The 27,677-nt window shown below is 39.8% G+C and overlaps 1 protein-coding gene across 1 annotated transcript in view; it reads right to left on the bottom strand.

Annotated features, from left to right (window-relative positions):
• Positions 1-27,677, bottom strand: part of ASH1L (ASH1 like histone lysine methyltransferase) — a 217,146-nt gene that overhangs the window by 14,334 nt on the left and 175,135 nt on the right. Inside the window, exons 11-17 of the mRNA XM_007457931.1 lie at positions 23,626-23,832; positions 23,353-23,499; positions 7,274-7,382; positions 6,682-6,846; positions 6,425-6,519; positions 4,072-4,229; positions 437-589 (exon numbers count right to left, since the gene is read on the bottom strand). Of these exons, the coding sequence (XP_007457993.1) occupies positions 437-589; positions 4,072-4,229; positions 6,425-6,519; positions 6,682-6,846; positions 7,274-7,382; positions 23,353-23,499; positions 23,626-23,832 (1,034 nt within the window). The remainder of the gene's footprint in view (positions 1-436; positions 590-4,071; positions 4,230-6,424; positions 6,520-6,681; positions 6,847-7,273; positions 7,383-23,352; positions 23,500-23,625; positions 23,833-27,677) is intronic.

Raw genomic sequence — 27,677 nt, 5'->3', positions numbered from 1 at the left:
CCCCAAAACAAAAAAAAAAAAAAAAAAAAAAAAAAAAAAAAAAGGTTAAGAACCACTGATGTCATACATTCATAATACTTTTTTCTTAAATTGCTAATTCATTGCCTCATTCAGGAAAATTATATCCAAGACAAAGACCTACTTCTTTCTATCCTACAGCTAAAAAATGTGATTTCTAAATATAGTACTTAACTATGATAAAATTCCAATAAATACAAAAAATTAACCTAAAGATCCAGGGATTTAGAGACAACAATCCCTGAAGACTATAATCAGTCCTATAATTCTATACTCTGACAAAGGAAGAACTAAGTAAACCACCTAAATTCCTAGCTCTAAACTGTCATGTGTTCTTGATCTTGGGTATCTCAGGTGAGGTAAGTGATATAATTTTTTAAAAAGCTAAGGAGAAGGAATTTGGGGTAAATATGGTCACCTTTATAAGAGATTATGCCATCACAGATCTCTTTGAAGATCTGGGCTAGGCGGGCTGCCCGAGCTACTTCAATGTTTTCCTCTGCTGCTGCCAACCGCCTTGTTCGAACAGATCGAGCAGTCTGCAGGGCGGAGAACTGGGTCATGAAGACGTCTGGAAGGATAAAGTGAAAATTAGTTTCAGGAAAAGAGCTCTTTCTCTTCTGTGATGGATTCCTGTGATTTTCGCTATTTTCCTTGAAGTGACTAAGTAGATTAGTGGTTATGGAGTTGTTTCTCTCCTCCTTAAAGAAAAATCAGAAAACACCGGAGTTTACCAGAGAGACAAATCCTGCAATTTAAAGGGACTTAATAACGGCCAAATGCTACAGAGTAGTTGCAAGTCTGGGTTTCAAAATGAGTCTGTCTGCTTTTGAATTCTGGTCTCAGTGCTTACTAGCTGTCTGATTTTGGGAAAGTTACTTAAACTTTGTGTCTCAGCTTCTCAACGGTAAAATGGGAAGAGTGGTAGTACAGGCATACCTGGGAGATATTGCAGGTTTGGTTCCAGAACACTGCAATACTGCGAATATTGCAAGAAAGGGAGTCACACAGAGCTCTTGGTTTCCCAGCACATGTGAAAGATATATTTACACTATACTGTAGTCTATTAAGTGTGCAATAGCATATGTCTAAAACAACAATGTACATACCTTAATTAAAAAATACTTGATTGCCAAAAAGTGCTAACCATCATCTGAGTCTTCAGCGAGTTGTAATCTTTTTGCTGACAGAGGGCCTTGCCTCACTGTTGATGGCTGCTGACTGATCAGGGTGGTGGTTGCTGAAGGCTGGGGTGGCTGAGGCAGTTTCTCAAGACAAGGCAGCAGTGCAGTTTGCTGCATCTTTGACTCTTCCTTTCATGAATGATTTCTCTGCAGCATGCAGTACTCTCTTTTTTTTCTCTCATGCAATGCTCTCTGATAGCATTTTACCCACAGAACTTCTTTCAAAATTGGAGTCAATCCTCTCAAATCCTGTCACTGCCTTAGCAACTAAGTTTATGTAATATTCTAAATCTTTTGTTGCCATTTCAACAAAATCTTCACAGCGTCTTCACCAGGAGTAGATTCCATCACAAGAAGCCACTTTCTTTGCTCATCCATATGAAGCAACTCATCCGTGAAAGTTTTACCACAAGAGTGCAGCAGTTCAGTCTCACCTTCAGGCTCCCCTTCTATTTCTAGTTCTCTTGCTATTTCCACCACATCTGCAGTTACTTCCTACACTGAAGTCTTGAACCCCTCAAAGTCACCCATGAGGGTTGGAAATGACTTCCAAACTCCTGTTAATGTTGATATTTTGACCTCCTCCTGTGAACCACAAATGTTCTTAATGGCATCTAGAATCTTTTCCAGAAGGTTTTCAATTTCCTTTGCCCAGATCCATCAGAGGAATCATTATCTGTGGCAGCTGTAGCCTTATGAAATGTATTTCTGAAATAATAAGACTTGAATTACTCCTTGATGCAGGGGCTGCAGAGTGGATGCTATGCTAGCAGGCATGAAAACAACATTAATCTCGTTGTACATCTCCATCAGAGCTCTTGGATGACCAGGTGCATTGTCAATGAGCAGTAATGTTTTGAAAGGAATCTTTTTTCCTGAGCAGTAGGTCTCAGCAGTGGGCTTTGTCAACAGATGTGCTGTCGTCCAGGCTTTGTTGTTCCATTTGAAAGAGCAGAGGCAGAGTAGATTTAGCATAATTCAAAAGGACCCTAGGATTTTTGGAATGGTAAATGAGCACTGGCTTCAACTTAAAGTCACTGGCTGCATTAGCCTCTAACAAGAGAGAGTCAGCCTGTCCTTTGAACCTCTGAGCCAGGCACTGACTTCTCTCTAGCTATGAAGTCCTAGATGGCATCTTCTTCCAGTACAAGGCTGTTTCATCTACATTGAAAATCTGTTGTTTAGTGTAGCCACCTTCATTGATGATCTTAGCTAGATCTTCTGGATAACTTGCTGTAGCCTGTACATCAGCACTCGCTGCTTCACCTTGTACTTCGATGTGAAACCTCATGAACCAACCTCTGCTAGCTTCAAATTTTTCTTCTGCAACTTCTTCACATCTCTCAGCCTTCACAGAACTGAAGAGAGTTAGGGCCTTGCTCTGGATTAAACTTTGGCTTATGGGAATGTTGTGGCTGGTTTGACCTTCTATCCAGACCACTCAAACTTTCTCCATGTCAGCAGTAGGGCTGTTTTACTTTCTTATCATTTGTGTGTTCACTGGAGTAGCACTTTTAATTTCCTTCAAGAACTTTTCCTTTTCATTCACAGCTTGGCTAACTGTTTGGTGCAAGAGGTCTAGCTTTTGGCCTGTCTCGGCTTAAGGCGTTGCCTTCCTCACTAAGCTTAATCATTTCTAGCTTTTGATTTAAAGTGAGAGATGTGTGACTCTTCCTTTCACTTCAACTCTTAGAGGCCACTTTAGGGTTATTAGTTGGCCTAATTTCAATACTGCTGTGTCTCAGGGGATAGGGAGGCCTGAGGAAAGGGAGAGAGATGGGGCGTTGGGTGGAGGGGTGGGAGACGGGGGGGCAGGAAATGGCAGGCTGGTAGAGCAGTCAGAGCACACACAACATTTATTAAGTTCACCGCCTTATATGGGCATGGTTTGAGCCTCCCCAAAACAATTACAAGAGTAATATCAACGATCACTGATCACAGATCACCATAACAAATATAATAATAATGAAAAAGTTTGAAATATTGTGAGAATTACCAAAATGTGACACAGAGACAAGAAGTGAGAGAATGCCCTTGGAAAAATGGCGTGGCAGATTGCTCCAAGCAGGGATGCCACAAAACTTTCAATTTGTAGAAAACACAGTATCTGCAAAGTGCAATAAAGTGAGCGCAATAAAATGAGGTATGCCTGTACTTCCCTCAAGAGGTAATCTGTGTAGATCAAATGCGATAATGCTTTAATGTGTTTTAGCTCAGTGCCTGACCTATAAAAATTACTCAGGAATTAATTATTGTTATTATCAGAATATTTGAACTAATTGGAATATAAGATCAGAGAATTTATGCCAATCAAATCACTGAGAAGATATAAGATTCTGGGCAAATTTCTAAATGGATCTAGTCCTCACTCAGCATGTTGCCTCATACACCATGCAGAGTGTTTCTACTTTTTTTTTGCTGCACCCCTCGGCTTGCAGGATCTTAGTTCCCCGATTGGGGATCGAACTGGGGCCCTGGCAGTGAAAGTGCCAAGTCCTAACCACTGGACCGCCAGGGAATTCCCCTCATGTTCTTCTTTTATCCATTCCTACTTTCCCTCAAAAAGTAGAAGCAGGGAATTCCCTGGTGGAACACAGAGGACCCACTACCTATCTCATGTCTAGTAACTTTCAGGGTGTAGGTGATGTTTGGGAGGCTGGTGGAAGGGGGCTTCTTCCTGTTCCTTAGAGTCAAGGAAGTTGAAGAGCTGGGATGGATAGGTTATTGCTGACTGATACTTGTATGTTTGGATCTTAACTTTTTTGGTCCAGACTAAACAGAATCTTTGAATAGACAATTTGAAAATAAGTAAAATAATCACTTTTGAGGCAACCTTATGGAATTAACAAGAATGTTTCTCAGTCCTTACCAGACTTTATGTTCCCGTCATCTCGGCAGATGCCATTCCAACGGGTATATAATGATGCTGAATGAATATTATCACTGGTGTGCTTTACTTCCTCCTGTTTCTGTCGAATCTTCTCCCAGTTACGGACCAAGAACACATGATGCTTTAATACGAAGTTTCTGTAAGGAAGGAGCTCCTTTATTTATCAATTCAATAAACATTTATTAATGTCTACTCTATGTAAGCCACTGTTATGATGACATAACTGAATACTTATCAGTGAAATCAGCTATTATAAAGAGAATTACATATGGAGAAACATTATTCAGTTTTGAATCTTGATTTATTTCACATAACACAAAACATTTCTCTGTAATATTTACAAATATCTGACAAATACCACCTAAAAGCTGCAATAATTTTGGCAACTAAAGCGGGCTGACTTGAAGGCAGAGCTTTATGGAGTATTTTTACAAATTCTAAAGGAAGTTGCCAAGATGAAGTATAGGCTTAGGATCAGCTATAACAAGGAGAACTGGAGTGGCAGATAAAGGCATAGATATTTAAGATGGATATGCACTGGGCAAACCATGTTAGGTACAGTGCTACCACATGGATCTCTAAAGTTAAATGAGTTATATGTAACTTGATTAACCCTACACAATTTTGATGATTCCATAATTTGATTTTCACCCTATAAACAGATGTGACCTTGAATAAGTCTCAAACTATGTGCCTCAGTAAATGGAGATTAGACTAATTTTATAGTTCCTGTCTTTGGCTGCACATTGAGATCACTTGGGGAGCTTTATAAACTACTGATACCTGGGTTCCACCTCTGAAAATTCTGATTTGAGTGTTTTGGAGTGTGGCCTGGGCATCAGGAGTTTTGTGTTTGTTTTTTGTTTTATTGCGGTACTTGGGCCTCGCACTGTTGTGGCCTCTCCCGTTGTGGAGCAATGCTCCAGATGCGCAGGCTCAGCGGCCATGGCTCACGGGCCCAGCCACTCTGCGGCATGTGGGATCTTCCTGGACCGGGGCACGAACCCGTGTCCCCTGCATCGGCAGGCAGACTCTCAACCACTGTGCCACCAGGGAAGCCCCATCAGGAGTTTTAAAAAGCTCCGTAAGCCACTACGGAGCCGAAGTAGAAAACCACTGGACTTCTCTGTTTTACTGAAGTTTAAAATTTCTATGATTCAAAGTGAAACAGAATGAAAGGGGCTAAAATTTAGGAAAGTTATAAATAAGGATGAACTTTCTAAGATATTGGAGTGTATAGTTAGGGAAGATGTAGGAAATGTCCCAAGACAATTTGAAAAATAGGACATACATATTTACTTCTCTTCTGACATGGACAAATATTATCTCAATATAGGGAAAAGCAAAGATGACCATTAAAGATCCTTTTTATTGCTCTGTTAATTTATCAACAAAACAGGGATTTTTAACCTTTTCTGTGGCATTCATTCCTTTGGCAGTTTGGTGAAGCCCATGTAACCCTCCTCTGAACAATGTTAATTAAAAGTGTTTAAAATTTTAACTAACTTCAGGGACTTCCCTGGTGGTGCAGTGGTTAAGAATCCGCCTGCCAATGCAGGGGACACGGGGTTGAGCCCTGGTCTGGGAAGATCCCACATGCCGTGGAGCAACTAAGCCTGTGTGCCACAACTACTGAGCCTGTGCTCTAGAGCCTGGGAGCCACAACTACTGAGCCTGTGTGCCACAAATACTGAAGCCCATGCGCCTAGAGCCCATGCACTGCAACAAAGAGTAGCCCCCCACTCACTGCAACCAGAGAAAGCCTGCATGCAGCAACAAAGACCCAACACAGCCAAAAATAAATAAATAAATACATAAATGAATGTTAAGTAACTTTTAGTACACAGGATTAAAAGGAAACTGAATAAACTGAAATACAGTTTTCAGAATATTAAACAAAATCCCTGAAGTTGTGATATAGAGATGAATCTTAATTTTTAACACATGACAAGATCTAGCGCTGGGTTTAACAACCATAGTAATTTTAAGATGGAAGTGAATGTAAATGATATTTTGAGATATCTGTAATACCTATAACATGATATGAAAGTGTAAATATTGGTGACAAACTCATGGAAACTGCAACTACTATACACACACACACATATACACATCTTTTTCTTTTGCTTACAGTCACATTTGAAGGAAATGCTAAATTTCAGTTAGAAATTAGGGAAAAAATACTTCTTCCCCCCACCCAAGTTCACCCCTGGATCCTTGTTTAAAGCCTTCCTGCACAAAATGTCTCAACTACACAGATGTTTAATAATTTTTAAATTGTCAAGCAAGTCACATAATTTAAAGAGTTTAGGTAAGCAAATCTCCTTTTTACCTCTCCCGATTGGACATTGGCTTCATTTGTAATTGGGGGGTCAATCTTGTTGGAGTGTTGATGTTTTCACTGGGTTCCTCAGAGAGGTGGCCTCTCTAAAAAACAGACGGACCAGATTGCAGGAAAAACAAGATAAATCATAAATCACCTCAAAGAATATTAAAACAACTCTAAAGATGCCACCCTTTGGTATTTCCCTTATTTCAATAATTGCCTCTAAGCAGCTATTTGGGGAAAACCATGAGATTATTATTCACCCTTTTCTTCAGTTTGTGCTTAGACTTCCTCTTCTCTTTTGACCGTCCAGACTTTTTATGTGTGGTCACTGGCTGGCTACTTTTGTTGCTGGTGAGTCCATTCATGCGTTGACTCTTGCCTCCAATGATTCCTCGACATTTCTCAAAGCCGCACTTACACAGTTGCTTTGAAGAGAATAATGCTTTTAGCCTGCAGTCTCATTTAAAAGTTCAAATAGAATGCCTGAGCATCTGGACACCCAACAATAAGTTTGAGTCAAGAAATTTTCATATATAGGAACATAACTGGTTGAGAATAAAATAAATGGGTTTCTACTGTAGTAGAAAGGAAAGATTAAATTTTGGGAAAACTTCACCAGAAAAATTAAGAACTGACTGGAGACAAAAGATGATTGAGCAGTCTCTTCCACACAGTTCTGAAAGAGTAACTGTGACCTATGTATCCTAGATAATTGGAGTAAAGAGTGAAAAACTGTCTGTCTTCTCCAATGTATTTCTCAGTGGCTACAAATCAGTACCGTTCACTGAAGGCCCATGTTATACAGAGTACTGTGACAAAGGTCACACACTCTTTTGAATTTATCATTCTTACCTGTTTTTCAACATTGAAAGAATGAAAGTTGTAATCATAAGTGAGTTCAGTACCAGCTGGCATATCTTTAAGAGCATATAGTCCAATCCGGTATACTCCATTAACAGACCTGTAGAGAAAGGAATGAATTAAAGGCAGAGATTCATAATACCATGCCCAAAACCCAGAAAAGTTGGTATACTGATTTCAAATTTGCCTTTGTTTCTGTGTCCAATTACTCAAGTCTCCTGGCCAATCACTCCATCTTTAATCTCTCTTTTCTTCTATCTAGCCTATACAATACTGACAGACTAACAGTCCTAAATCAGTTTTCTGGAAAACATGTTTTATGTTGTCAAAGGTCTTAACTTTTCCTGCTTGGTATTCAAAGTCCTTCTAACACACGGCTTTAGTCTACTTACTAAACAAATTAAAATTATTTTCTATGGGCTACCTATAAAAATCTTCTAGTTCCTACTAATCTCCATCTTTCTAACCTATACATGAGGGTCTCTTTTGTTCTATTTTACCTATGTTATTAATGAGCGTTCATGTACTGTTTGTTCTAGATGCTTTATATAATGACATATAATTACAGCTAACATTTATTGAGTGCTTTTTTAAATATTCTTTTCCATTATAGTTTATTACAGGATATTGAATATAGTCTCCTGTGCTATACAGTAGGACCCTATTGTTTGTCTATTTTATATATAGTAGTTTTTATCTGCTAATCCCCAAATCCTAATTTATCCCTCCCCCACCCCTTTCCTCTTCGGAAACCATAAGTTTTTCTATCTCTGTGAGTCTGTTTTGTAAATAAGTTCATTTGTACATTTTAGATTCCACATATAAGTGATATCATATGGTATCTGTCTTTCTCTGACTTACTTCACTTAGTATGATAATCTCTAGGACCATCCATGTTGCTGCAAATGGCATTATTTCATTCTTTATGTCTGAGTAGTGTATATATATACACCACATATACTTTATCCATTCATCTCTTGATGGACACTTAGGTGGCTTCCATGTCTTGGCTACTATAAATAATGCTGTTATGAACATTATGGTGCATGCATCTTTGAATTAGTGTTTTTTCCAGATATACGCCCAGGAGTGGGATTGCCGGATCACATCTAGTTTTTTAAGGAACCTCCATACCGTTTTCCACAGTGGCTGCATCAATTTACATTCCTACCAACAGTGTAAGAGGGCTCCCCTTTCGCCATACCCTGTCCGGCATTTGTTATTGGTAGACTTTTTAATGATGGCCATTCTGACCGGTGTGAGGTGATACCTTGTTGTAGTTTTTTTTTTGCGGTACGCGGGCCTCCCACCGCCGCGGAGCACAGGCTCCAGACGCGCAGGCCCAGCGGCCACAGCCCACGGGCCCAGCCACTCCGCAGCATGCGGGATCCTCCTGGACCGGGGCACGAACCCGCGTCCCCCGCATCTGCAGGCGGACTCCCAACCACTGCGCCACCAGGGAAGCCCCTTGTTGTAGTTTTGATTTGCATTTCTCGAATAATTAGCAATATTGAGCATCTTTTCATATGCCTATTGGCCATCTGTATGTCTTCTTTGGAGAAATGTCTATTTAGGTCTTCTGCCCATTTTTTGATTGGGTTGTTTGTTTTTTTGTTACTGAGTTGTATGAGTTGTGTGTATATTTTGGAAATGAAGCCCTTGTTGGTTGCATCGTTTGCAAATATTTTCTCCCAATCTCTAGTTCGTCTTTTCATTTTGTTTATTGTTTCCTTTGCTGTGCAAAAGCTTATAAGTCTGATTAGGTCCCATTTGTTTATTTTTGCTTTTATTTCTATTGCCTTGAGAGACTGACCTAAGAAAACATTGCTGTAATTTATGCAGAGGATGTTTTGCCCACATTCTCTTTGAGGAGTTTTATGGTGTCATGTCTTATATTTGTCTTTCAGAGTGCTTGTTATATTAGTTATAAGTTACTTAGTCCTCCTAACAACTATATTTAAAAAGGTAGTATTATAACCCCCATTTTCTAAATGAAGAAGCTGATGAACAGTGAATGTAAGAAATTTGCCCAAAGTCACACAGCTAACAACTGGGGGAATCAAGTTTCAAATTAAGGCAGGCTGGCTTCAAAGTCTTAACCACTGTGCCACAATCATAACAGGTTATCTCCTTAATTCTCAGAACCACCTTATGAGATAGGTATTATAATCCCTATTTATACATGAGGTATTTGTGTATTACAGAGTTTGTTCACATTCACATAGCAATTAAGTTGCATTAAAAATCAGGGGATTAAGGACTTCCCTGGTGGCGCAGTGGTTGAGAATCTGCCTGCCAATTCGGGGACACGGGTTCAAGCCCTGGTCCACGAAGACCTCACATGCTGCGGAGCAACTAAGCCTGTGCGCCACAACTACTGAAGCCCACGCACCTAGAGCCCGTGCTCCGCCACAGGAGAAGCCACTGCAATGAGAAGCCTGCACACCTCAACGAAGAGTAGCCCCCACTCACCGCAACTAGAGAAAGCCTGCGCACAGCAACAAAGACCCAACACAGCCAAAAAAAAAAAAAAAAAAGAAAAAGATATATATACCCCTATGTTCATAGCAGCACTATTAACAATGGCCAAGACATGGAAACAACCTAAATGTCCACTGACAAGATGAATGGATAAAGAAGATGTGGTATATATATGCAATGGAATACTACTCAGCCATAAAAAAAGAATGAAATAATGCTGTTTGCAGCAACGTGGATGCAACTAGAGATTATCATACTAAGTGAAGTAAATCAGAAAGACAAATACCATATGATATCACTTATATGTGGAATTTAAAATATGACACAAATGAACCTATCTAAGAAACAGAGTCAGGGACACAGAGAATAGACTAATGGTTGCCAAGGGGTAAGGGAGTGGAAGAGGGTTGGATTGGGAGTTTGGGATTAGGAGATGCAAACTGGTATATATAGAATGGATAAACAATGAGGTCCTACTGTACAGCACAGGGAACTATATTCAATACCCTGTCATAAACCATAGCAAAAGAATATGAAAAAGAATGTATACATATGTATAAGTGAGTCACTTTGCTGTACAGCAGTGTACAGGTAATTCAACTATCCTTCAATAAAAAATCAATAAAAAAAATATTCTCCCATTTTTCCATCTAGAAAGGTGATTGTTTCAATGGTGATATTCAGGTCTAAGATTCATCTTAGATTAATTTGTGTGTGTGGACTGATGTAGGAGCCTACTGACTCAGCACCACTTATTAAAAAACCATCCTTTCCTCATTAAAAAAAAAAAAGTTTTATTTATTTATTTGGCTGTGTCGGGTCTTAGTTGCAGCAGGTGGGATCTTCGTTGTGGCATGTGGGAACTTTCATTGCAGCACGCAGGCTTCTCTCTAGTTGTGGCACATGGGCTCCAGAGTGTGTGGGCTCAGTAGTTGTGGCGCACTGGCTCAGTAATTGCAGCATGTGGACTCTCTAGTTGTGGCGCACAGGCTCCCGAGTGCACGGGCTCAGCAGCTGTGGTACGTGGGCTTAGGTGCCCTTGCAGCATGCGAGATCTTAGTTCCCTGACCAGGGATCGAACCCATGTCCCCTGCATCGGAAGGCGGGTTCTTAACCACTGAACCACCAGGGAAGTCCCCATCCTTTCCTCATTGATTCACAGTGAAACCTTAGTCATAAAATCAGGTGACAGTACATTTATGGGTCTTTGCCCAGACTCTCTATTCTATTCCATTTGTCTATTAATCTAGCCCAAGCAAATACGTACTGTTTTAATTAGTGTTATCTTTACAGTAAGTCTTGAAATTGGTAGTTTAAGTCCTTAAATTTTGTTCTTCAGGATTATCTTACCTTTTTTAGGTCTTTTGCAATTACATATATGTTTCAGAATCAGCCAATTTCCATAAAAATTGGATTTTGATTGGATTTGAATTTTTAGATCAAGTTGGTAAGATCTGACATCTCAAAAATATTGAGATTTCTAACCCATCAATATGGCATATTTCTCCATTAATTGTCCTTTTTCCCAATAGTGTTTGGTGGTTTTCAGTATAGAGGTCTACAAACTTTCATTAAATCTATTCCTAGGTGACTAATGTTTCATGAAGTGAAACAGAGGTGGGGATAGTGGACACCATTATAGAAAGTTGTTCATATTATTCTATTTTCTTTAACTATGTTAAAACACATGTAACAAAGTTTATAATCTTAGCCATTTAAAAATGTACAGTTTAGTGGTATTAAGAACATCCACATTGGACTTCCCCGGTGGGCCAGTGGTCAAGATTCCACGCTCCCATTGCAGGGGGTGTGCGTTCAATGCCAGGTCGGGAAACTAAGATCCCACATGCCACGTGTGGTACGGCCAAAAAAAAAAGAGAGAACATCCACATTGTTGTGTAGTTATCACCACCATACAATCCCATAACTCTTTTCATCTTGTAAAACTGAAACTCTATACCTATTAAACAATAACTCCCAACCCCTCTTCCCTTCAGCCCCGTACAACCACCATTCTACCGTCTCTATGATTTTGACTACTTGTAAGTATCTCATATAAGCGGAATCATACAGTAGTATGTTTCATTTTATGCCCGGATTATTTCACTTAGCGTAATGTCCTCAAGGTTCATCCATGTTGCAGCACACTGCAAAACTTCCTTTTAAAGGGTGAATAATAATTCCATTGTATGTAAAAACCACATTTTCCTTATCCCTTCATCTATTACGGACACCTGGGTTGCCTCCATATTTTAGCTACTATGAATAATGTTAATAAAATATGGGGGTGCAGAGACTACCCTTGTAGCCCAGTGGGTAAGACTCTGCACTCCCAATGCAGGGGGCGCAGGTTCAATCACTGGTCAGGGAACTAGATCCCACATGCATGCTGCAACTAAGATCCCACATGCTGCAACTAAATATGCCACAACGAAGATCCCACATGCTGCAACTAAGACCCGGTGTAGCCTAAATAAATAAATGAATGAATAAATAAATAAATATTTCTTTTTAAAAAAGGAGTTCCCTGGTGGTCCAGTGGTTGAGAATCTGCCTTCCAATGTAGGGGATGCAGGTTTGATCCCTGGTCAGCAGTCTAAATAAACAAACAAACAAATAAATAAATTTTTTTTTTTTTTTTAAAAAAAGGAGTTCCCTGGTGGTCCAGTGGTTGAGAATCTGCCTTCCAATGCAGGGGACACAGGTATGATCCCTGGTCAGGGAACTAAGATCCCCACATGTCACAGGGCAACTAAGCCCATGCGCCACAAGTGAAGAGCCTGCATGCTGCAACTACACAGCCACACACTCTGGAGCCCGCGTGCCGCAACTAGAGAGAAGCTTGTGCGCCACAATGAAGAGCCCGCGTGCCGCAACAAAAGATCCCATGTGCTGCAACTAAGACCGACGCAGCCAAAAATAAATAAAAATTAAAATATGGGGATGCAAATATCTCTTTGAGAACCTGCATTCAATTTTTTTGGGTATATACTCAGAAGCTGAATTGCTGGATCATAGGGTAATTTTATTTTTAATTTTTTGAGGAACCTCCTTACCCTTTTCCACTGTGGCTATACCATTTTTAGCTTCTCAAGAGAGCACAAGGGTTCCTCTTTCTCCACATCTTCGTCAGCACTTATTGTTTTCTGTTATTTTCACAGTAGCCATTCTGAGGGTGTCAAGTGGTATCTCATAGTTTTGATTTGCATTTCCTTAATGATTAGTGATGCTGAGCATCTTTTTATTTGCTTATTGGCCATTTGTACAATCTTTGGAGAAATGTATATTCAAGTCCTTTGCCCATTCTGAATTGGGCTTTTTGTTGTTGAGTTTCAGGGGTTCTCTATATATTCTGGATATTAATACCTTATAAGATAAATAACTTGCAAATATTTTCTCCCATTCTGTGGGTTGCCTTTTTACTCTGGGAATAGTGTCTTCTTTTTTTAAAAAATAAATTTATTTATTTATGGCTGTGTTGGGTCTTCGTTGTTGTGTGTGGGCTTTTCTCTAGTTGGGGTGAGCGGGGGTTACTCTTCATTGTGGTGCGTGGGTTTCTCATTGCGGTGGCTTCTCTTGTTGCAGAGCATGGGCTCTAGGCACACGGGCTTCAGTAGTTGTGGCTTGTGGGCTCTAGAGCTCAGGCTCAGTAGTTGTGGCACATGGGCTTAGCTGCTCTGTGGCATGTGGGATCTTCCCAGACCAGGGTTCGAACCTCTGTCTCCTGCACTGGCAGGCGGATTCTTAACCACTGTGCCACCAGGGAAGCCCAGAATAGTGTCTTTTGATTTAAAATTTTTTATGAAGTACACTTTGTCTATTTTTTCTTTGGTTACCTGTGACTTTGGTGTCATATCCAAGAAATTACTGCCAAGTCCACTGCTGTGAAACTTTTGTTCTATGTTTTCTTCTTCAACTTTTATTGGTTTAGGTCTTACATTTAGGTCCTTGACTGGTGTGAATTAATTTTTGTATACGGTGTTTGGTAAGGGACAAACTTCATACTTTTGCATGTGGATATTCAGTTTTCCTAGCACCATTTGCTGAAAAGACTATATCCCTTTTCCATTGAATGGTGTTGGCACACTTGTAAAAAAAAATCATTTGACCAAATACGTGAAGGTTTATTTCAAGGTTCTCTACTCTATTTCATGGGTCTATGTGCCTGTCTTTATGCCTATACCATACTGCTTTGATTACTATAACTTTGTAGTAAGTTTTGAAATAAAAAAGTGTGAGTCCTCCAGTTTTGTTCTTTTTTAGGATTGTTTTGGTTATTTGGGGGGGGGTTCCTTGAGATTCTATATGAATTTTAAGATGGGTTTTCTATTTCTGAAAAAAAAAAGAAGTCTTTGGGATTTTGATAGGGATTGCATTGAATCTGTAGGTCACTTTGGGCAATACTGACATTTTAGCAGTATTAAATCTTCTAATCTATGAACATGGGATGTGTTACCATTCATTTATATCTTTAATTTCTTTTAGCAATGTTTTATAGCTTTCATTGTACAATTCTTTCACCTCTTTAAGTTAATTCCTAACCACTTCATTCTTTTTCATGATACTGCAAATGGAACTGGTTTTGTAATTTCCTTTTCAGATTGCCCACTGTATAGAGAAACACAACTGCAAGAGACCGTACAATATACAAATAGATAAAATTTTATTCTTTTCCAATTTGGATGCCTTTTATATCTCTTTCTTGTCTAATTTTTCTGGCTAGAACTTCCAATATTATTTTGAATAGAAGTGAGGAAAGTGGGCATCCTTGTCTTGTCCCTGATCATAGAGGAAAAGCTTTCAGTCTTTCACCATTGAGTATTATGTTTGCTGTGGGTTTTCATATATGGCTTTTATTATGTTCAGGTAGTCCTTCTATTCCTATTTTGAGTACTTAAAAAAAAATTATTTATTTCATTTATATTTATTTTTGGCTGTGTTGGGTCTTTGTTGCTGTGCGTGGGCTTTCTCTAGTTGCAGTGAATGGGGGTTACTCTTCGTTGCGGTGCGTGGGCTTCTCATTGTGGTGGCTTCTCTTGGTGTGGAGCACGAGCTCTAGGCACGTGGGCTTCAGTAGTTGTGGCGCATGGGCTCTAGAGCGCAGGCTCAGTAGTTGTAGCACACGCACTTAGTTGCTCTGTGGCATGTGCAATCGTCCTGGACCAGGGCTCAATCCTGTGTCCCCTGAACTGGCAGGTGGATTCTTAACCACTGTGCCACCAGGGAAGCCCTTGTTGAGTACACTTATCATAAAAGGGTGTTAAATTTTGTCAAATGCTTTTTCTGCATCAACTGAGATGATCATGTGATTTCTTTTCCCCTTCATTTTATTGATGTAGTGTATCACACTGATCAATTTTCATATGCTGAACAATCTTTGCCTTTCAGGATTAAATCCCACCTGCATTGTGCATAATCCTTTTAATATGTTGTTGAATTCTGTTTGTTAGTATTTTGTTGAGAACTTTTGCATGAATGTTCATAAGAGGTATTGGTATCTAGTTTTCTTGTAAGGTCTTCACCAAGCTTTGGTATCAGGGTTATGCTGGCTTCATACAGTGAGTAAGGAGATGTTTCCTTCTCTTCAATTTTTTGGAAAAGTTTGAGATGGGTTGGTATTAATTTGGTAGAATTCACCAGGAAAACCATCAAGTCAAGGGCTTTTCTTTGTTGGGAGATTTCTGATTACTGATTCAATATCCTTACTAGTTATAGGTCTATTCAGATTTTTTATTTCTTCATGATTTAGTCTTAGTAGGTTTTGTGTTTCTAGAAATTTGTCCATTTCAACAAGATTATCCAATTTTTTGGTGTACATCTGTTCACAGTACTCTCTTATAATCTTTTTCATTTCTGCAGAATTGGTAGTAATGTCCCCACTTTCATTTCATTTGTTTTTTAAACATTTATTTATTTATTTGGCTGCTCTGTGTCTTAGTTGCAGCATGTGGGATCTTTCAGTTGCAGCATGCGGGATCCAGTTCCCCAACCAGGGATAGAACCCAGGCCCTCTGCACTGGGAGCACGGAGTCTTACCCACGGCACCACCAGGGAAGTCCCTCATTTCATTTCTGATTTTAGTAATTTGGGTGCCTTTTTCTTTGTCCATCTAGTTTAAAAAAATTTTTTCTTTTTTGTTTATTTTTTTTGTTGAGTTGGGTCTTAGTTGCAGCACACATGGTCTTCGTTGTGGCACATGGGAGCTTAGTTCCCCAACCCGCAAATTCTGCATTGGAAGGTGGATTCTTTTCTTTTTTAATTAATTTTTGGCTGTGTTGGGTCTTCGTTGCTGTGCGTGGGCTTTCTCTAGTTGTGGCGAACGGGGGCTACTCTTTGTTGCAGTGCACGGGCTTCAGTAGTTGTGGCTTGCGGGCTCTTGAGCACAGGCTCAGTAGTTGTGGTGCATGGGCTTAGCTGCTCCATGGCATGTGGGATCTTCCCAGACCAGGGCTCAAACCCGTGTCCCCTGCATTGGCAGGCGGATTCTTAACCACTGCACCACCAGGGAAGTCCCAAGGTTTGTTGACTATGCTTATCTTTTTGAAGAACCAACTTTTGGTTTCACTGATTTTCTCTATTGTTTTTCTATTCTCTATTTCATTTATCTCTGCTCTATTTCCTTCCTTTTGTTAACTTCAGGTGTAGTTTGTTCTTTTTCTAGGTCATTAAGTTGTAAAGTTAGGTTGCTGATTTGAGCTCTTTCTTTTTAATGTAAGCATTTATAGCTATAAATTTCCTACTTAGCACTGTTCCTGCTGCATTCTATAAGTTTTGGTATGTTGTGTTACCATTTTCATTCATATCTAAGTATTTTCTTTTTTCTTTCTTTTTTTTTTTTTAAAGATTAGTTTATGTCTGTAGGTGAAGGTGAGATTCTTTTTCTTTTTTAGATGTTGGGGGTAGGAGTTTATTAATTAATTAATTTATTTTTGCTGTGTTGGGTCTTCGTTTCTGTGCGAGGGCTTTCTCCAGTTGTGGCAAGCGGGGGCCACTCTTCATCGCGGTGCGCGGGCCTCTCACCATCGCGGCCTCTCTTGTTGCGGAGCACAGGCTCCAGACGCGCAGGCTCAGTAATTGTGGCTCACGGACCTAGTTGCTCTGTGGCATGTGGGATCCTCCCAGACCAGGGCTCGAACCCGTGTCCCCTGCATTAGCAGGCAGATGCTCAGCCTCTGTGCCACCAGGGAAGCCCTCTAAGTATTTTCTAATTTCCTTTGTGAGTTCTTTTCTGACCAACTGGTTTCCTAAAATTTCCAGTTTCCTTTATGTTACTGATTTCCAACTTCATCCATTGTGGACAGAAAAGATACTTTCTATGATATCTGGCTTTTAAAATCTATTGAGACTTAATTTGTGCCTAACATAGTCTACCCTGGAAAATGTCCTACGTGCACTTGAGAAGAATGTAAATGCTGTTGTTGTTGGGTGGAGTCGTCTGTAATATCTTTTAGATCTAGTTGGTTTATTGTGCTAAGTCCTCTGTTCCTTACTTATCTTTCTGTTTGTTGTATTCATTACTGAGTGGGGTATTGAAGTCTCCAATTATTATTGGAGAATTGTTTATTTCTCCCTTCAATTCTGTCAGTTTTTGCTACATATATTTTGAGTTCTGTCATTATGTGTGTACATGCTTACAGTTTTTGTATCTTCTTGTGGAAGCTTTCTAAAAAACACATGTCTTTGTCTCTTTGATTTAAACTCTATTTTGTCTGATATTAATATAGCAATATCCTGCTCTCTTTTGGTTACTATTTACATGGAATATCTTTTCCCATACTTTCACTTTCAACCTGTTTGTGTCTTTGGATGTCAACTGAATCTCTTATACACAGTATATAGTTGGTGATATCATGTGTTTTTAATCTATTCTGCCAATCTATTTTAAAAATTGAGGTATAATTGAGATAAAATATTATAATAGTTTCAGGTATAACATAATGATTCATTATATGTATATATTGCAAAATGATCACCACAATGAGTCTAGTTAACATCCATCACCACACATGGTATCAAATTATTTTCTTGTGATGAGCTCTTTAAGATTCACTCTCTTGGGCTTCCCTGGTGACACAGTGGTTAAGAATCCGCCTGCCAATGCAGGGGACACGGGTTCGAGCCCTGGTCTGGGAAGATCCCACATGCCGTGGAGCAACAAAGCCCGTGCACCACAACTACTGAGCCTGCGTTCTAGAGCCCGTGGGCCACAACTACTGAAGCCCACATGCCTAGAGCCTGTGCTTCACAACAAGAGAAGCCACCACAATGAGAAGCCCATGCACCGCAACGAAGAGTAGCCCCTGCTCGCCGCAACCAGAGAAAAGACCGTGTGCAGCAACGAAGACCCAACGCAGCCAAAAATAAAATAAATAAAATAAAATAAATTTATATATATATATAAAAGATTCTCTCTCTTAGCAAGTTTCAACTATACAATGTATTAAGTATAGCCACCACGCTGCACATTACATCCTCATGTCTTATTTTATTTGGACCACCTTCACCCATTTTTCCAAGCCTCCAGACCCCTAACTCTGGCAACCACCAATTTGTATCTAACAGTTGTTGTTGTTTTTTAGAGGATTCTGCACATGAGTGAGGTCATGTGGTACTAGTCTTCCCTGTTTGATTTCTCATTTAGCATAATGCCCTCAAGGCCCATTCATGTTGTTGCAAATGGTAGTATTTCCTTCATTTTTATGGCTGAATAGTATTCCATTGTAGATATACACATTTTCTTTATCCATTCATCCACTGATGGATACTTAGGTTGCTTCCATGTCTTAGCTACTGCAAATAACCATGCAATGAACATGGGAGTACAGATATCTTTCTGAGTTAGTGGTTTTACTTCCTTCAGATAAATACCCAGAAATGGAATCGCTGGACTGTATGGCAGTTCTATTTTTAAATTTCCGAGGAACCTCCAGTTTTTGATAGTGGCTGCACCAATTTACATTCCCACCAACAGTGCACAAGGGTTTCCTTTTTTTCACTTCCTAACACTTCCTACTTCTTGTCTGTTTGATAATAGCCATTCTATGAGGTGCATTTGACCTGCATTTTCCTGATGATTAGTGACATTAAGCACCTTTTTATGTACCTGTTAGCCACCTGCATATCTTCTTTAAAAAGATATATATTCAGGAACTTTCCTGATGGCCCAGTGGCTAAGACTCCGCATTCCCAATGCAGGGGGCCAAGGTTCGATTCCTGGTCAGGGAACTAGATGCCACATGCTGCAAGTAAGAGTTTGCCTGCTGCAACTAAAGATCCCGCCTGCTGCAACTAAGACCTGGTGTAGCCAAATAAATAAATAAATATTGAATAAAAAAAGATGTATATTCAGATTCTCTGCCTATATTTAATTGGATTTTTTTTGCAACTGACTTGTATGATTTCCTTATATACTTTGAAGATTAACCCCTTATCAGATTTGCAAATATTTTCTCCCATTCTGTAGGTTGTCTTTTCATTTTGTTTATGGTTTTCAGTGCTGTATAGGAACATTTTAGTTTGACTAGTCTCACTTGTTCATTTCTGCTTTTAGTGCCTTCCTCCTGGTGTTAAAACCAAAAAAATATCATTGCCATGACTGACGTCAAGGAGCTTACCCTCTGTTTTCTTCTAGGAGTTTTATGGTTTTAGGTCTTACATTCAAGTCTTTAAGTTGATTTCTGGGTATGCTGAAAGATAGTGGTTCAGTTTCATTCTTTTGCATGTGGCTATCCAGTTTACCCACACCCTTTATTGAAGAGACTCCCTTTTCCCCATTGTATATTCTTGGCTCCTCTATAATAAATTGGCCATACATGCATGGGTTTATTTCTGGGCTCTCTATTCTGTTCCATTCATCTATGAATCTGTTTTTTTGCCAATATCATACTGTTTAGATTACTACAGCTTTGTAATATAGTTTGAAATCAGGAAGTGTGATGCCTTCAACTCTGTTCTTCTTTCTCAAGACTGCTTTGACTATTTGAGGTCTTTTGTGGTTCCACAAAAAGTTTAGGATATTTGTTCTATTTCTGTGAAAAATGCCATTGGAATTTAATTTTTATTGCACTTATTTGTAGGATGCTTTGGGTAGTATGGACATTTAAACAATATTAACTCTTCAAATCCATGAGCACAGAATATCTTTTCATTTATTTGTGACTTCTATAAGTTCTCTCATCAGTATCTTACAGTTGTCAGTGTACAGGTCTTTCACCTCCTTGGTTAAATTTATTCCTAGGTATTTTATTCTTTTTGATGCTATTGCATACAGGGTTTAAAAAAAAATTGATAGTTATTAGCGTATGGAAATGCAACTGATTTTTTAAAAAATAAGCATTTTATTAACTATTCATTTATTTATATTTTTATTTATTTAATTTGGCTGCGCTGGGTCTTAGTTGAGGCATGCGGGATTGTTAGTCACAGCATGTGAACTCAGTTGCGGCATGTAGGGTCTAGTTCCCCGACCAGGGACTGAACCTGGGCCGCCTGCATTGGGAACATGGAGTCTTACCCACTGGACCACCAGGGAAGTCCCCGCAACTAATTTTTATATTTGATTTTGTCTCCTGCAACTTTACTGAATTCATTTATCAGTTTTAAAAGTTTTTTGGTGGAGTCTTTAGAGTTTTCTATATATAATATTATTTCATCTGCAAATAGAGACAGTTTTACTTCTTCTTTTTCAACTGGATGACTTTTATTTATTTTTTCTTGACTTAACTGCTCTAGGTAGGACTTGCAGTATTATGTTGAATAGAGGTGGTAGTAGTGGGCATCGTTGTTTTCTTCTTGATCTTAAAGGAAAAGCTTTCAAACTTCCACCTGCTGGCTTGTCACATATGGCCTTATGTTGAGGTACATTCCTTTACCCACTTTGCTGAGAGCTTTTATTATAAATGATGTTGAATCTCATTCTCTTCTGGAGAGTTTAATCCATTTGCCTTTAAATTAATTATTGATAAGGAGGGAGTTACCTCTGTCATTGTGCAATTTGTTTTCAATATGCCCTATAGCTTTTTGTCCCTCATTGCCTGAATTCCTGTTTTCTATAGTATTTAATTTTTTGGAGTGAAATGTTTAAATTCCTTCTTAATTTCCTTTTGTACATGTCTGTAGCTACTGCATTTGTGGTTATCATGAGGATTACACTGAACATCCTGAAGTTATAACACTATAATTTTATTTATAGCAGCTTAACTTCAATTAACATATAAAAACTCTGCTCCTTTACAGCTCTTTCTACTCCTTTCAGTATCACAAAATTACATCTTTATAACTGTGTGCACAAAAAAATAAACTAATAATTCCTTTAAATGCATTAGTCTCCTAAATTATATAGAAAACAAAAAGTACAGTTACAAACCACTGTAACAAAATTCTAGCTTTTATAATTGCCCATGTATTTACCTTTATTAAGATTTTTTATTTATCCATATGGCATGAAGTACTGTCTAGTGTCCTTTCATTTCAACTTGCAGGAGACCCTTGAGCATTTTTGCAGGGTAGGTCTAGTACTCACGAATTCCCTCATCTTTTGTTTATTTGGGAATTTTTTGATTTCTTCCTCACTTTTGAAGGACAGTTTTGCCACATACGGGAATCATTTTAGCACGTTTCATACACTGGCCCACTGTCTTCTGGCCTCCAAGATTTCTGATAAGGAATCTGCAAACTTTCTTATTGAGGATCTACTGTATGTGATGATTTGCTTGTCTCGTGCTGCTTCCAAGAATTGCTCTGTCTTTTGAAAGTCTGATTATAATGTGTCTTGGTATGTGTCTCTGAGTTCATCTTACTTGGAGTTTGGGAAGCTTCCTGGATATATATATTATTTTTTCCTGGATATTTATATTCACATCTTTCATGAAATTTGGTAAATTTTCAACCATTATTTCTTTAAATATTCTCTCTGCCTCTTTGTATCTGTCTTCTCCGTCTGGAACATCCACAATGCATATGGTTGTTCTGCTTGATGGTGTCCCACGGGTCACTTAGAGCTCTCTTTTCTTCAATCTTTTTCTTATTCCTCAGGCTTGATAATTTACATTGTCCTCATCTTCAAGTTCACTGTTTCTTTCTTCTGCCTGCTCAAACCTGCCTTTGAATCCATGTAGTGAGTTTTTCATTTCAATTACTGTACTTTTCAGCTCCAGAATTCATTTTTGGTTTCTTTTTAGGCTTTCTATCTCTTTACTGATATTTCCATTTTGTTCCAACATCATTTTCATGACTTTCTCATGAAAGAAAGTTTTTTTCATGACAATTTCCTTTAGTTCTTTGAGTATGATTAGGGCAGCTGTTTAGAAGTCTTTCTCTGTATCTGCCATTAAGTCCGTTTTAGGTTCAGATTCTACTGAATTATTTTTTTGCTTTGAATGGACAATACTTTCTTGTGTCTTTGTATTCCTTGTGATTTTTTTGTTGAACACTGGACATTTGAGTTGAATAATGTCGTAACTCTGGAAATTAAAGATTCTCCATCCAGTTTGCTGTTTTTTGTTATTTTGATTGCTGTAGGCTGTCTCTGTGCCAAGGATCAGCCTCAGGTGTAAACTTAGTGTCTTATGTCTTTTCCAATCCTTTCGGTGGATATGGGCAGTCACTGTCTATTTCCCCTCATATATGCAGTTGTTTTTGAACGTCTTACTCTTTAATTTCTGTCCCCAAAGGGTGAAAAGCAAAAAATGAAGGTGGCGAAAAGAGGGCACCCTTAAAATCTCCTGGGATTCACTTTAGCTGGAGGGAGAGGGACTTTCAACAATGGTGGAGGTACACAGTGGCTGCCTGCTTCTTTGCCACCTCTGTGATCAGAAGAAGCAATCAGAGCACAGGTACCTAATATTTGGAGAACAGGGTCCTTTTTATCCACCCTAGCATTTTCAAGTTGTATGCAAGATATTTCAGGAACACTTGAACAGCTACCTGCCATGTAGCTGTGGGTAGGGATGAGTAGCTGCTACTGTGCTAACACCTCAGATTAACTGAAATGATCCACAACTGACCATCTAAAACTTCCCCTGGATGTTACAAGCCTTCAACAGACCCCAGAGTTCCAAAAGAGTTTTATCAAACATATTCTGCTAGTGCAATTATCTAAAGGGAGACAGATTCCTTGTGCTTACTACTCTATCAACTTCTCAGAATCCTCTCCCATCATATTATCTTTTCTGAACTATTTTTCAGATGCGTTTTTTCATTCTCAATTAGATTCTAATCTATTACTTTTATTTTTATTTCTCATTGTAACAAATCCAGTGAGGATGTGATAAATATGCTAAATGTATGGATGTGAGAAGAACCACATAACAGTGCTTGGCGCATAGTAAGCAGTCAATAAATATTAGGTATTATCACACACACACACACACACACAAATAAATATTACATTCTTCTGGGAGTGAGTGGTTACGATGAAGTGTGAAGAAATAGTACGAGCTTACTCTCTACCTGGAGGATCTGGTATAATAAGGAATTGCCTGAGCTGCTTTGTGTAAGGTGACTAAAATTGTGGAAAGATCAGTCTCTGGATGTCCTCAAAGCTTTCTGCTCTATTGGAGTCTTGTCTTCACCTTCCCCTGCTTTCTTACCATTTCTGCATTTCACAGTTTGGGTCACAGCTGTGGTTGATGAATCGGGCCTCATTTCCCATGCGGTAACTGTCAATCACCATCCCACTATCCAGGTTCAGACAATAGTGGTCACTGTGATTATGATACTGCTCAATCATCCTATTCCTAAAGAGGAGAGAAATGATTGAAAGCCAATTAATGATTAAGTTGAAAGTAAATTTCAAATTATTTCATTTTCCATACTAATCTGATAACTTTGCCATTTTACTGGAGTATCATTTACCACTGTACCTGAACTCCTGTTCGCTGACAACCTCCCCTAGGTATTCAATGATGAACTGCCCAGCTTTTAGGGGTTCTTTGGTTCTGATTCCCCAACCTTTTTCCTCAGCTCGAAATCGTTCTAGACACTGTACCCACTCATGCCTCTGTATCCTCTGGTTACAGCACTGCTCACCACAGGGGCAAGTGTTGGGGGAACACTCAGCAAAGATCATTCTAGAAAGAAAAGGAATAATTGTATGTCAATTAACACTATACATAACCTTCACGAACCCATTTTTTACATAGGAATTTAAAAAATGAATGCATAAAATTAATTTTTATTTTAATAAGGTTAGACTGGTTAACAAAGTTAACAAGGTAATAATGTCTAAGTTCAAAAATAATACTGAAAATTTCCAAGTCATAGTGCAAACACTGATGCTTCTTATAAATTAATGAGTTAGTTGTCCACTCAGCATCCTGGGTAAACACTATCATATTTAGTTCTGGGCTAAGAATATATGAACTGTAACCCATAGAGGAATTATAATTTGATGATTACACTGCACTATTGTTTTGAAGTAGCTCATAGCCATTTACAGATTTTTAATAAAATTGTGATAAAATACACATAAAATTTACTATAACATTTATCATCATAACCATTTTATTTTTTAATAAATTTATTTATTTATTTTTTGTTGCGTTGGGTCGTTGTTGCTGCGCTCAGGCTTTCTCTAGTTGTGGCGAGCAGGGGCTACTTTTCATTGCGGTGCGCAGGCTTCTCATTGCATTGGCTTCTCTTTGTTGCGGAGCATGGGCTCTAAGCACGTGGGCTTCAGCAGTTGTAGTATGTGGGCTCAGTAGTTGTGGGTCACGGCTCTAGGGCACAAGCTCAGTAGTTGTGGTGCATGTGGGATCTTCCTGGACCAGGGCTTGAACCCGTGTCCCCTGCATTGGCAGGGGGATTTTTTTTTTCTAATTTAAAAAATATTTATTTATTTATTTGCTTATCTTTGGCTGCACTGGGTCTTCGTTGCTGTGAGTGGGTTTTCTCTAGTTGCAGAGAGCAGGGGCTACTTTTCGTTGAGGTACGTGGGCTTCTCTTGTTGCGGAGCATGGGCTCTAGGTGCATGGGCTTCAGTAGTTGTGGCTCGCAGGCTTAGTTGTTCTGTGGCATGTGGGATCTTCCCAGACCAGGGCTCGAACCTGTGTATCCTGCATTGGCAGGCAGATTCTTAACCACTGTGCCACCAGGGAAGCCCACAGTTTACAATTTAAAGTACTTACAGGGGCTTCCCTGGTGGCGCAGTGGTTGAGAATCTGCCTGCCAATGCAGGATACACAGGTTCGAGCCCTGGTCTGGGAAGATCTCACATGCCGTGGAGCAACTGGGCCCGTGAGCCACAATTACTGAGCCTGCGCGTCTGGAGCCTGTGCTCCTCAACAACAGAGGTCGCGATAGAAGCCCGCACACCGAGATGAAGAGTGGCCCCCGCTTGCCACAACTAGAGAAAGCCCACGCACAGAAACGAAGACCCAACATAGCCATAAATAAATAAATAAATAAAAATTTAAAGTACTTACAGGGTTGTTTGATTTATTCTTCAGAAAGATATTATCTTGGGCTTCCCTGGTGGCACAGTGGTTAAGAATCCACCTGCCAATGCAGGGGACACGGGTTCGAGCCCTGGTCCAGGGAGATCCCACATGCCGCGGAGCAACTAAGCCCGTGTGCCATGACTACTGAGCCTGCGCTCTAGAGCCTGTGAGCCACAACTACTGAAGCCCACGCACCTAGAACCTCCACAACCTCTTGTTGCTCCACAACAAGAGAAGCCACCTCAATGAAGAGCCCGCGCACCGCAACGAAGAATAGCCCCTGCTCACTGCAACTAGAGAAAGCCTGCGTGCAGCAACAAAGACCCAACGCAGCCAAAATAAATAAAAATAAAACAAATAAATTTATTAAAAAAATATTATCTTTATCTAAAGGGCAAACAGCCCACAGTGTCAAATCATATAAATGAGCAGTAAGCAGAGAAAATATCCACTGGACTATTCTTCAATTTAAGACAATCAGGGAGTTCCCTAATGGCTCAGTGGTTAAGAATCTGCCTGCCAATGCAGGGGACACGGGTTCAAGCCCTGGTCCAGGAAGATCCCACATGCTGTGGAGCAGCTAAGCCTGTGTGCCACAACTACTGAGCCTGTGCTCTAGAGCCTGCGAGCCACAACGACTGAGCCGGCATGCCACAACTACTGAAGCCCGCGCACTTACAGCCCATGCTCCACAACAAAAGAAGCCACCACAATGAGAAGCCCGTGCACAGCAATGAAGAGTAGCCCCACTCGCCACAACCAGAGAAAGCCCACGTGCGACAATGAGGACACAACACAGCCATAAATAAACAAATAAATAAAAGAATAAAAATATATTAAAAAAAATTTAAGACAATCAGCTTAACTTGTAAAGACACTGCCTTACTGTCAAATTCACCACAGTTATTCTTTGTTTTGCTGATTTCTTTGCTGCATGGATACTGACGAACACCCCTCCTAGAACTGTCCTACTATTGTGGGCTTTGTTGATCTTTTATGATAATGGACTTCCCACCTTTACAATAACAATTCCTGTCTTTTTTTTTTTTAAATGGGAATCCTTTTCTCCTCTCTACTTTCCATGGCATATTCATCACTCCTCTTTTCTTCAGAAGGCTTATTCATTTTCATGGCTTTTAAAAATAATTAATTCTTTTAGTTTTTGCTGCATTGGGTCTTTGCTGCTGCTCTTTGTTGCAGTGCTCGGGCTTCTTCTCATTGCAGTGGTTTCTCTTGTTGTGGAGCATGGGCTCTAGGTGCGTGAGCTTCAGTAACTGTGGCACATGGGCTCAGTATTGTGGCTCATGGGCTCTACAGCATAGGCTCAGTAGTTGTGGCACACAGGCTTGGTTGCTCCGGGCTCTAGAGCGTACGTTCAGTAGTTGTGGTGCATGCGCTTAGTTGCTCCACAGCATGTGGGATCTTCCTGGACCATGGCTCGAACCCGTGTCCCCTGCATTGGCAGGTGATTCTTAACCACTGCACCACCAGGGAAGTCCTATTCTGTTTGTTTTGATAAATGACCAGGATAAGCCCTTTAACTGTATAAACATGTATATAAACATTCATTGTCTGGAAAACAAAACCATAAAGTTACCAAAATCTGAAAGTAGATGCTGCAAACTAAGATGGGAAGACTTTGATTTGGCAATGTAAATTGCCATTACCTGTAGTCACAATGCCCTTGAAAAATTAGAGAATTTTCCCCCCCTCTAAATATAGATCATCTGATTGCTCTTTCTCTTACATGGTAAGATTTAAGATTAAACAATCATTGAGAAATGTACTAATGTGATTGACTTCACTAGCTGTGGAGGTCAGACCATTCCTGTAAATGGAAATGTGTTTTCACTTAAATGAAATGAATGTTCCTACTATGAATCATGCTAGGTCAGGAAGGAGTAAGCCTTGGAGGTGGGGGGAGAGGATCATTCCATCCTAACTTTTTGGGACCAAGAATGTGAGGAACCAGGGTTCTTCTAGAGCAAAAGGTGAATATGTTCCTAGAGATTCTCATTGGTGGGCAAGTGGAAGTGAAGTGCTCTCAACAAAGCATAGACAGACTCTAATAGGGAGTTAGACAGGGGCCCTGATGTTTAGTTTAGGGCCTGTGAACTCCGAAAGTAATCACCACTGGTGGCATAAGTCTCACCAGGTAATATACATTTATCTTCCCCTAAGTATTCAGTTTTGTTACACACCATGTCTGTCCTTTTGGAGAGCTGAAGGAGTGGGCTCTGTATGTGCTATGAGCAAATGGGTACAGCATTAGAAAACAGCTTGAGGGCTTCCCTGGTGGTGCAGTGGTCGAGAGTCCGCCTGCCGAAGCAGGGGACATGGGTTCGTGCCCTGGTCTGGGAAGATCCCACATGCCACGGAGCGGATAGGCCCGTGAGCCATGGCCGCTGAGCCTGCGCGTCCGGAGCCTGTGCTCCGCAATGGGAGAGGCCACAACAGTGAGAGGCCCGCGTACTGCA

The sequence above is a fragment of the Lipotes vexillifer genome, unplaced genomic scaffold, assembly GCF_000442215.2.
Source record: "Lipotes vexillifer unplaced genomic scaffold, Lipotes_vexillifer_v1.1 scaffold238, whole genome shotgun sequence".
Taxonomy (NCBI): domain Eukaryota; kingdom Metazoa; phylum Chordata; class Mammalia; order Artiodactyla; family Lipotidae; genus Lipotes; species Lipotes vexillifer.
Note: the sequence above shows the minus strand (reverse complement) of the source record. Positions and strands in the feature narration are given on the sequence as shown.